Source organism: Pollachius pollachius, assembly GCF_949987615.1.
Source record: "Pollachius pollachius genome assembly, chromosome: 1".
Classification (NCBI taxonomy): Eukaryota; Metazoa; Chordata; class Actinopteri; order Gadiformes; family Gadidae; genus Pollachius; species Pollachius pollachius.
The window spans coordinates 51,382,530-51,394,554 of record NC_136934.1 but is presented as its reverse complement, the minus strand read 5'-3'; the positions used below and the strand labels follow the sequence as shown (position 1 = coordinate 51,394,554).

The following is a 12,025-nucleotide window of genomic DNA, read 5'->3' as shown; positions in this document are numbered from 1 at the left end:
GGGAAAGTACGGCAAAAACCCTGTTAATGTAGATGAAAATATGAATCCTAGGTATCGTAGAATTACGCCCTCCTTGTAGTTCCAGTCACCGCCAGCAGTGGGCACTATTCACCGGCAGAGGGCGCTTGCTGTCCGCCGCCGGAGGGCGCTGCTGTTAAAGGAAACTACGCCGCTCCCTCCGCTGCGAGCGGAGCCACTCGAGGTGTTCTCCAGGACTTTCCATCAGTGAGGAGCGAGGAGGAGCGAGGGTGCTGAGCGGTGGGGGGGCATTAACGCTGAGAATCACCGCCCAGAGTTCCCAGTTCCGCTCTCTGCACCAGCGACCGGAGCGCGATGGACCGAGGATGAGTCTAACAGGCGGGGAGTCTTTGTCTGAGGCGCTCACATCCGAGACGGAGACGCTGAAAGTCTGAGGAAAACTTTTTTATTTGACATTTTGTGGATTTCCCTTTCATACCATTTTAGGGTGAGTTATGTTATTTCGATTTATGAATCTTAATAGCGGTTATGGGACTTTTGAAAATGTTTTTCTTTGGAATAGGCCTAATGTAGCCTATGTCTGTTGTGAGAATACTATCTTATTAGGATAGTTGAGTCCATGATTATGTTCTAACTATCATCTCCGAATTAATTCAAATCCTAAATCTAAACTGACCATACAGGTGTGGCGTCGCGACACACATAGGCCTACTTAATTTAACCGTGAATGAATTAATTCCCATATTTTTATTTTTTTATGGTAAATCAATTCAATCAAAAAATCTAATTTTAGAAAGGTTGAGGATGTTTTCTAAGGGATGCGCTGATTCCAGACATATCGTCACTTTGGCAGAGAAGCTAGAGAGGAAATTGATTTTAAATCATTTCAGCAGCCGCGCTGGACCGCAGCGGCGGACTGAAAAAACACACCAACCAGAAAACCAACATGTCACCAAAACAACCCTCATTATAGCCTTATTTGACATGATTTGATGCCTTTCTGAACGGAAAGTCTTTATTCCGCCTACTAGTTGGTGAATTGGTCAACGTATTTTAAATAGGCTATGGGTTAAAGCACAACGAAGTGGCCAGCAGTTTACTGTCATGCTGGCGTGTCCTAATTATGTGTTTTTAAAGAGATCGACTTTTTTGAGAATACAATGGAACTTGCAGAGAATGCACACACGAATACACACACACACATGCACACACACACACACACACACACACACACACACACACACACACACACACACACACACACACACACACACACACACACACACACACACACATACAATAAAAGGGGCCATAAATCATATAAGTCATTGGGAGGGACTCTCCATGCTGTGTGATTCTTAATGATGCATTTGTTCGGCTCTGATTGAAACGGTCGCTCTGCTTCTAGAAAGATCTGGTGTGAGGCAGAGGAACGGTTGCTAATGCATGCACACACACACACACACACACACACACACACACACACACACACACACACACACACACACACACACACCCCCCCACACACACACACACACAGATGTGGTCTAACGTGACATTTCTTGCTGAACAGAGATCCATGACCCTGGCTGTCTGACACTCTTTCCTGATTGGTCCGGCTCTGAATAGAGTATTTAACCTAGTAATCTGATTGGGCAGTTTGTTCAACTCTCGCCTTTGAGTGGATAACCTCTCAAATGGAGCTTACCTCCTAAGTGGAGGTAAGGTGATGACCAGGGGGCCGTCAGGGGGCGACCCAGCTGCAGGAGAGACGGTCAGGGGGATGAGTTTCAGGAGTGAGGAGCAGGCCGGCGGTGATGAACACAACATCAGCGTCAGGAGGAGAGACGCGGGAGAGGAACCATCACAGGCTCATAATGCTTGTTGTGTGTCTGTTTGTGTGTGTGTGTGCGCGTGTATATGTGTGTGTGTGCGTGCGTGTGTGTGTCTGTGTGTGTGTGTGCATTCTCGAGCGTCCTCTATCTCCACCAGTCCTCCTCCCGTGTTCTGCTGGTCCATTCGCTCCGTTCTCACCGCTCACTGAGCCTGGCCTGGCTCCGCCCACCTATGCACTTCTGCTCAACGTTCGTTTCCGTTCAGTACTACGTCTGGGTTTGCGGCGTATTCACCGGTTTTCCCCGGGCAAATTTTGCCGGCCCAATCAGCGAACAGAGGGAGTGGCTGAGAACAGTGACTTTGAGGTGGGGCGCTAGTTTGAGTTGTAGTCAAACGTTAGCGATTGGTTGTGGCAGATCCAGAGTGGCACCGGGCAGATCCAATCGTATTAAACTCCAACAGACGCCCGCCTTCAGGTGAGTTAATGTTTGTCAATGGAGAGAGGCCGGACTCTCTGTGCAAATGAAACGAAGTACAAGAGTCTGGTAGGACCAGGCTGCACGGAGGCTGCACGGGATCCCTGCTCTGTGTCCCGCGCCATGATTCTACGCTTCTGATGGCTTAAGCTTAGGGCCGTGTCTTCAGAGGGGCGTGTCGTTAGAGGGGCGTGTCATCAGAGGGGCGTGTCACAAGAGGGGCGTGTCATCAGAGGGGTGTGTCACAAGAGGGGCGTGTCATAAGAGGGGCGTGTCACAAGAGGGGCGTGTCTTCAGAGGGCCGTGTCATCAGAGGGGCGTGTCATAAGAGGGGCGTGTCTTCAGAGGGCCGTGTCATCAGAGGGGCGTGTCTTCGGAGGGGCGTGTCTTCGGAGGGGCGTGTCGTAAGAGGGCCGTGTCATCAGAGGGGCATGTCGCCCTTTGAGACCGGAAAAGAGATTAAGGGCGAATAAAATACCGTCAACTTGATTTGACTCTTGGCATTTGTGTATTTTGAGTGTGTGTCGTGTGTGTGTGTGTGTGTGTGTCTGTGTGTGTTTGCATGTGTGTGTATGTCTGCAGGTATACTGTGTGTGTGTATCTATGTATTTTGAGTATGTTTGCATGGTTGATGTGCGAGTGTGCTTGAGTGTATTTGTGTGTGTGTTGTGCGTGTGTGTGCTGTGCATATGTGTTGTGTGTGTGTGTCTGTTCGTGTGTGTCTGTGTGTGTGTGTGTGCAGGTATAAGGTGTTTGTGCATGTGTGTGTGTGTGTGTGAGCATGTGTAGTGTCCCCCCCCCCCCCCCCCCGAGAAGCCCCTCCCCCTGCTGCGTTACCCTCATCAATCATTCTGTCAGCCGCTCACGTGAGATGCTGCGGGTACGATTCCCTCCCTCCCCGCGCTGTCAGTGCCGTCGTGCTGTTTGACACTCGTCTAAACGCTCTCTGATTGGATGACGTCTGCGGGCCTAAAGTCTCAGAGTAGCGGTCCTGTTCTCTGTCTCCTCAGCAGACGAGCTCCAACGCCTTTGACCTGGCCCCCCTGTCCAGCGACCTCAGAAACACGTCATCAGGACACCGGCATGGCTTAGCCTCTCGCTCACGGTCGCCTCACCTTAGCTTGTGGAGGCCCGGCTTTGGATAGTAAATGGACTGTGTTCATCCAGCGCTTTTCTAACCAGTGGCCACTCAAAGCGCTTCACAATACGCCTGACATTCACCCGTTCATGCACACATGCACACACCGACGCGAGGCGACAACCAGCTCGTCGGGAGCAGTTGAAGTCAGGTGCCATGCTCAGGGACACCACGACACTCCGATAGGAGGAGCCGGGGATCAAACTAGCGACCTGGTCTTCTTCCTAGAGCGACGCCCTGAACCCAGAACCTCTTTTCGCCATCGATTCAGAGCATCCCTCTGGTTCTGCCGGGGCCGGTCAGACCCATGGTCGATGCCCGGCGGCTGTGTGTCGCTGAAGAAGGACGCTCGTTATGAAGTGTGAGTTCAGCACGGGGCGCCTAACGAGGGTCAGGAGAGTGAGGTGTTGAGGACTGGGGGCCCGCGACACCACGGGGTTCTTTAGCGCCTGCTTTATAAATAGAGCGAAAACACCTGGAGAACGGCCGTCCCCTGGGTCACGCGCCCGCTCACACCTCCTCAACACGGCTAGCCTGCGCTAGGCTGCTGCTCTCCTGCTAGCCTAGCCATGCTACGCTGCTTGCCTTGGTGCCTAGCCGTGCTATGCTAATCACCTGCTAGCCTAGCCATGCTACGCTGTTCACCTGCTAGCCTAGCCATGCTACGCTGCTTGCCTAGCCGCCTAGCCGTGCTACGCTAATCACCTGCTAGCCTAGCCATGCTACGCTGTTCTCCTGCTAGCCTAGCCATGCTACGCTGTTCTCCTGCTAGCCTAGCCATGCTACGCTGCTCACCTGCTAGCCTAGCCATGCTACGCTGCTTGCCTAGCCGCCTAGCCGTGCTACGCTAATCACCTGCTAGCCTATCCATGCTACGCTGTTCTCCTGCTAGCCTAGCCATTCTACACTGTTCACCTGCACTCCTGCTAGCCTAGCCATGCTACGCTGCTCTGCTGCTAGCGTAGCCATCTGGCAGTGCTACTCAGGTCAGACACTTCCTGCTCCGTCTGCTCTCACCCCGCCCCCCTCTCTGTGGTTCCTCTGGTCCTTGAGGAGTGGGTCCAGAGACCAGGCCCCTGGAGCAGGAAGGGGTTCAGGGGGCTATAGGGCCCACACGTAGACCCTGGGCCCCAGGGATGGACCCACAATTTGAACCAACACCCTCATGGTCATCTGGGTTTGAACCCAGAACCTCATCGTCATCTGGGTTTGAACCCAGAACCTCATCGTCATCTGGGTTTGAACCCACAACCTGATCGTCATTTGGGTTTGAACCTAGAACCTCATCGTCATCTGGGTTTGAACCCAGAACCTCATCGTCATCCGGGTTTGAACCCACAACCTGATCGTCATCTGGGTTTGAACCCACAACCTCATGGTCATCTGGGTTTGAACCCAGAACCTCATCGTCATCTGGGTTTGAACCCAGAACCTCATGGTCATCTGGGTTTGAACCCAGAACCTCATCGTCATCTGGGTTTGAACCCAGAACCTCATGGTCATCAGGGTTTGAACCCGCAACCTCATCGTCATCTGGGTTTGAACCCAGAACCTCATGGTCATCAGGGTTTGAACCCACAACCTCATGGTCATCAGGGATTGAACCCAGAACCTCATGGTCATCAGGGATGGAACCCAGAACCTCATGGTCATCTGGGTTTGAACCCACAACCTCATGGTCATCAGGGATGGGGGCTCAGGGGCATCGCCTCTTCCTGTGACCCAGGACGACACTCCGTAATCAGAGTGTGTCGGTAAAGAGCCAATCAGGCTTCTCCTCTGCGTTATTTCACTTCCACAGTGGAGCTGTTTGCCCGTTCAACACAACAATTCAGTTTATAATTAGTTGTTCCGCTAAATCCGACCGCCGTGACCTGTTCTCTCTGAGTGGCAGAGAGGTCTGGGGGTGTGAGCCGGTGGCCAGAGTCTCCGAAACAAAACTCAAGAAAAATGCACGGCAGAACTTTTCCTACCTTTATTTGGGTCAGGATGTCAAAGGTTATATACTTATTATTCCTTGGTATGGCTGGAGTGAGGAGGGACGCCTGTGCGTTTCAGAGTGAAATCGATCAGAGATTTGTCCGATCGATCACCTGCCTGAAGCTCTGGTGGCCAGCCTCCATATGAGCTATTAATAAGCAAAAGATGAAATAAGCATTTATTATTTTAATACAGAGTGGATAAGTTTAGTCCTTCAAAGGGAATAGAACCCCTAACTAAAGAGAGCTGAAATAAATGCACAATTAGTTTGATCTAACTGTAACTTATTATTCTTATTCAAAGTGTTATACTTTGACATTATGAATAACTATTGCATATAGTTATTGCATTATTGCAACCCCCCCCCCCCCCCTGTTGACAATCAAGTGCCACCCCAAATATAAGACCGGCCCGAGCTGGCCACCACAGTCATAATGTCCTGGCTACCCCCCTGTACACAGGGAACTGAACCGCTAACCGCCACACAGTTAGTGCCTTGCTCTAGGAACAGGTCTGCACAGGGAATAGAACCCCTAACCCTGCAGTGTTGGTGCCTTGCTCTACGCACAGGGCTGCGGTTGTGAGGAATGAAGCCAGAAGGAGAAGTCAAAGCGTCCGTACAGCCCTGGCTGCAGCGTGCCTGAGGCCGTCGTCGTGAGCCGGAGATCTTATCAGACTTCCTCATCTCATAAAAAAAAGAATCATTTCCTTTATTATCTTTTCTCCACATATTTACCCCCTTCCTCCACGGTGGGGCTGTTGGCCCCTCCATCTAGCTCATATTACACACATGTATCACACTCCTACGCCCGTAGCATATGGAGCGCACACACGCACGCACGCACACACACGCACACACGCACGTGCGCGCACACACACACACACACACACATACACAAACACAAAAATACAAACAAGCAAAAGCAAACGAGCACAGTCACCTACACAAACATACACTCAAAAAATGCACACAAACACATACACACACACACACACACACACACACAAAGCCTTCATGCACGCACGCACACACACGGACACATACGCACATGCGCGCAAGCAAACGGCGATGTGGATATGCAGCGTGGCCGCTCCGCGCCCAGAGTTGTTTTCATGCGGATGTTATTGATGCGCTCCTCTGGTAATCTGCTCATTTAGCGGCTTACACAAACACTTAGCTAATTGAGTCCGCTAAGCTGGAGGTGGGGGACAGTACAGGGATGGCCGCGTCCCTCCGTGTTTTAAACTGCTTATTAAAAACAGCTAATTAAAAACCGGAGACGTGCATCACTCCCGCTGACCAGGGAGAGGGCTTTTGGGGTGCGATGTGGAGGTAGTGGGGGTGATACCGCTCATCATTTCAGCCCGCTGTGTCTACAGCATTACCAGAGGATCAACACTGAGGTCTTCATTGCCTTCATGATGACATCAGACGCTTCAGGGATCAGTACACTGCTGGTACGATTCAGCGCGATGCGCCTTGATCAAAGAGACTGAATTCAGATAGCCTTAATGTAGTTAACGAGCAGCTAGCCTACCTAATTAACATCAGGTAGGGTCTCCAGGGTCCAGGTCTACAGGCAGACTGGGGCAGAACCTCTCAGCCCCAGTGGGAGTCCCTCACCACTAGACTATCCAACCCAGGGTCCATTCAGGCATCAATATCAGAATCAATATGAAACATCAACATTCATCCAGTATCCTGCGTCCCATTATGAGGAGAAACAACCAGATCAACAATCAATGAAACTATCAGATGCTTAAACCTAAAGTGAACAAATTCTCTCTCTCTCTCTCTCTCTCTCTCTCTCTCTCTCTCTCTCTCTCTCTCTCTCTCTCTCCCCCCTCTCTTTCTCTGTCTCTCCCTCCCCCTCTATCTATCTATATTACATCTCTGCTGTTCATAATAACAATGTACCACACACACACACACACACACACACACAACCAGAGAAAAATAAGCAAATTGCCAGCCAGGCAATTTGCTGAAAAGACAGCAACTCCCACCTAAACCACAACCAGCACCACCACTCTCCCTCTCCCAATCTCTCCCTCCCTCTCTCTGTCTCACTCTCTCTCCTCTCTCTCTCTCTCTCTCTCTCTCTCTCTCTCTCTCTCTCTCTCTCTCTCTCTCTCTCCATCTCTCTCGCTCCCTCCCCCTCCCTCTCTCCCTCTGTCGTGGGGGAGGGTCGGCGGCCTCCTGTCTGATTGAGATCACGTGACCTGCCAGTGGTTGATGAGGCTTGGCGTTGGGGCGCTGCTGTGATTGGTTGAGGCCAGGAGAGCTGATTGCTTCCTGTTTGCGGTGCGTTGTAACAGGAGTTAAGCGCGGAGGAGACGTATACTCGGTCGATCTCTAGTCTCTGCCACCGCAATCAAGGAATCCAATCCCCTCATAATAGAAGAGACAGCAATCCAGGGTGTGGGACTCAAGCCTGTAATAAGACCGTCCAATCGTCTCATTCGGCTCCATTGAGATGATTGGACAGGCTGCCCGTCCGTCTACCTACCTGCCCGCCCCCTGCCCTGCAGTCATTGGTCAGGTCAGGAGTCTTCCTCCAAGGTTGGCAGAACGGTGCGATCTAGTCGTGTGTTTTGGGGGCGTGGCTTTGGAGGGAGAGGGAAGGGCTTTGGGGGGAGGTTTGAAGGGGGGGTTCAAACGGCCGACACTAACTCTGAGGGCGTCGACTCGGACGTGGGAGACAGAGGTGGAGTTCTGTTTACACCACATGGAAATGAGATGGAGATTGGAATGTCTGTTATTTTACATCTATTCTATATTTGTCATTGTGCTGGAGTCACGTCCTGGAACAGCGCCTCACCCCCCTTCTGCTCCACTCCAATCGTCCAACGTGTTGGGGATGGAATGAGCACAATATTGGAAATACTAATATTTGTTTATGAATTGTGCGTATATATTGGCTTTTGTGTGAGTGTGTGTGTGTGTGTGTGTGTGTGCCTGTGCCTGTGCCTGTGTGTGTTTGTGTGTGTGCCTGTGCCTATGCCTGTGTGTGGTTGCGTGTGTGCCTGTGCCTATGCCTGTGTGTGTTTGTGTGTGTGCCTGTGCCTATGCCTGTGTGTGGTTGCGTGTGTGTGCTTTATGTGTGTGCGTGCGTAGACGTGCGTCTGTGTGCGTGCCTGTCGGCTTGTCCCCCACAGGGCGTTTCGTTCACCACGTCTCCTCTGACGTCCCCTCCCTGCTCGGCGCGGAGCCGTCTCACGGCCCCTCTGCTCTCTCCTAGACCCCCGGCCCGGCGGCCACCATGGGTGACATCTACGAGTCGGCGGCCAGCTCCCTGGGTCTGTTCAGCAGCCCCTGCCTCACCAAGGTGGAGCTGCGGGTCGTCTGTAAGGGCATCCAGGACCGCGACGCCCTGTCCAAGCCCGACCCCTGCATCGCCCTGAAGATGCAGTCCCACGGCCAGTGGCTGGAGGTGAGGGACTTATGCATCGGTTACTAAGGAGGGGGGTTTGGTAACCAAGGGTAATGGTTCGGTTACTAAGGAGGGTGGTTTGGTAACCAAGGGTAATGGTTCGGTTACTAAGGAGGATGGTTTGGGAACCAAGGGTAATGGTTCGGTTACTAAGGATGGTGTTTTGGGAACCAAGGGTGATGGTTCCGTTACTAAGGACGGAGGTTTGGTAACCAAGGGTGATAGTATGGTAACCAAGGGTGATAGTTTGGTTGCTACGGGTGATAGCTTTGACTACCAGCCACACACACACACACACACACACACACACACACACACACACACACACACACACACACACACACACACACACACACACACACACACACACACACACACACACACACACACACACAGACACAAACACACACACACACACGTACACACAGAGCTCATCTTAAATTGTTGATAACAAAATGCACTCTGTAGGTCATGAATTATGCATGTCGGTGGTATTGGGTCATTCTGGAGGGACTGGAAGAACAGAGAAGCCGAGATACGACGACTGCTGATCTCAAACTAGATCAGACCCCAGCAGTATTACCTCCATCACTCGTGACCCCAGGACCCTGTGACCCCGCAAACCCCGACAAGCTGACAGTTTAAAAGATGGTGGCGTTTTTCTTAACTTTAGAAGGATTTCCTTTCAGCAGAAACTTTTATCCAAAGCGACGTGCAGAGTTAATGATTTCAGACACATTTCATGGAGCAGCAGATAGGGGTTAGACAGTACAGAGACAGGTCATTAAGGAGCATGTAGGGGTTAGACAGTACAGACAGGTCATTAAGGAGCAGGTAGGGATTAGACAGTACAGAGACAGGTCATTAAGGAGCAGGTAGGGGTTAGACAGTACAGAGACAGGTCATTAAGGAGCAGGTTGAGGTTAGACAGTACAGAGACAGGTCATTAAGGAGCAGGTAGGGGTTAGACAGTACAGAGACAGGTCAGTAAGGAGCAGGTAGGGGTTAGACAGTACAGAGACAGGTCATTAAGGAGCAGGTAGGTGTTAGACAGTACAGAGACAGGTCTTTAAGGAGCAGGTAGGGGTTAGACAGTACAGAGACCGGTCATTAAAGGTGACCTATTATACCGCCAGGTGTGAGTGTGATTAGCCGTTGCAAGTCTTTTTGAAAATCGTCCTCTTCTGACATCACAAGTGGGTGTGGCCACCTGGTGGTACAATGTGTCACCTTTAAGGAGCAGGAAGGGGTTGGACAGTATTACATGTCAGGGAGAAGTAAGATGAGTGAGTATGAGTCTATACATATCTAAGTATATGAGGATGAGTATGAGTGAGTATTAGTATATCAATATAAATGGGTATGTGAATATGAGTATATGCGTACATTAGTGTGTATGAGTATTAGTATATAAGGATATGAGGTACATGAGTATATGAGCATATGACTATATATGAGTGAGCGTTTGAGTGTGTGTGAGCATAGTATTGAGGTGTAGAGTAATATAACCTGTTGGTTTAACAGCGTAACCCTCCTTTGGTTTTCCACGTTAAAGAGCAGCCAGCTTCTATTATAGATGGGCTTTGATGGCTGGATATGATTCATATTTCATCTCATGTTCTGGTCCTGAGCAGAGTGGTCAGCCACATGTTCCCAGTGGCTCTGGGGGATCATTCTGTCTGAGCCTGATGAAACCGGCCTCTAATTCAAAATGGATCCCTGTTGTTCGGACTGATTTCCCTATCGGCAAAAGGTTTTGCACATCATGCACAGAATTGACCTCAGAGAATCTGCCACGGAGAATTAAAAAGAACAAAGGGGAATGGTATTCATCTTCATTTGAATTTAAAATGATGTTCTTTCAAATGCATACAAAGGCTGAGCTGAGAGCACACATTATAATTGCATCCAAGGGCTGGATTTATGACTTCTGGAATAATACTTTAAATATTCATGTTTCTCTTTGTTTCGTAGGACACCTTGTAGCTTTATCTTTGACTGAACAGCAATGGAGGGAGGCTGTCTCTTGCTCTCTCACGCACACACGCCCACACAAGCACACACACACACACACATATTCACACGTGCGTGCACACCAATGCAAACACACTCACTCACTCACTCACTCACTCACTCACTCACTCACTCACTCACTCTCACACACACACACACACACACACACACACACACACACACACGTTATTATAAATTCTTTGACGGTCAAATATTGGTCCTAAACAATTGTTAAATATTTCCACTTCCATTGAATCTCGAGATCTGCTCAACACAATGAGGAACACGCCAATGTCCTTCACTGAGCTGGAAGCACCTCATCCAGGCACTTAGCTAACGTTCACGTGCACACCAAGCATCCACAGGCAGCATTTGTTAAAACAGACGTCCTGCTCAGAAATGTTTGGTGCCGGTGTAAGGCTGCTTCTCTGAGAACAGACCTCGTTGGGATCCGTCAGTAGAAGACATTAGTGGAGCGGCTCTGTGGTTCAGAGACGCTGAACACGGTGATGACCAGAGGGCTTCTGGCTCACCTCTTCATGGGCGTCTCTGCTCGCAGCGAGACTACAGTAGCTGCTCGGTGAAGGGGAACCGTCCCACTCAGAGCCGGCTCCGGCCGTTCCGACAGGTCTTCCGAGCGGGGAAGACCTGTCCAGGGCGCAACTACTATCGTCGCCTTAGTAAGCAGGACAATGCAACAAGCATTGTTGCATTGTCCTGCGTACTACGGTGACGGTTTCGGGGCGCCCTAGCAATTGCCCCCGCGCCCCTTCCCTTACGCCTCGTGCCCACTGCACCGTCCGTCAAAGGACGTCGGAAGGCGTGGCTGACGGATGGGGGAGCTTTCCAGGGTCCTCAGAGCCCGAGTCGTGTCACAGTGCTTAAATTTGCATAAGCGATCTGATTGGATGATGGATCCGTCGCTGCCGAAAAAGTTGAACATTTTTCAACTTTTTGACGGTGCCGACGGATCCAACGGAACGGACGGATCCACAATGCATTGCGCGTCCGTCCCCATTCAAAGTCAAAGGGGATCCGTCAACGGACGGTGCAGTTGGCAGGAGGCGTTTTCCGTTCGTTTCGTGTATTTTATTTGACTAATTAAGGGCGCCACCAGAGGGCGCCCCCAACGCATTTGCCGCCCCAGGCGATCGCCTAGGTCGCCTATG

At 50.8% G+C, this 12,025-nt stretch overlaps 1 protein-coding gene across 1 annotated transcript in view; it reads left to right on the top strand.

The window, feature by feature from the left end:
* Window positions 1-405: 405 nt before the first annotated feature.
* LOC307091977 (copine-4-like) overlaps window positions 406-12,025 on the top strand; it is a gene marked incomplete at its 3' end in the record, with an annotated part of 22,261 nt that continues 10,641 nt past the window's right edge. Inside the window, exons 1-2 of the mRNA XM_079758831.1 lie at window positions 406-466; window positions 8,652-8,843. Of these exons, the coding sequence (XP_079614957.1) occupies window positions 8,673-8,843 (171 nt within the window). The 5' untranslated portion in view covers window positions 406-466; window positions 8,652-8,672. The remainder of the gene's footprint in view (window positions 467-8,651; window positions 8,844-12,025) is intronic.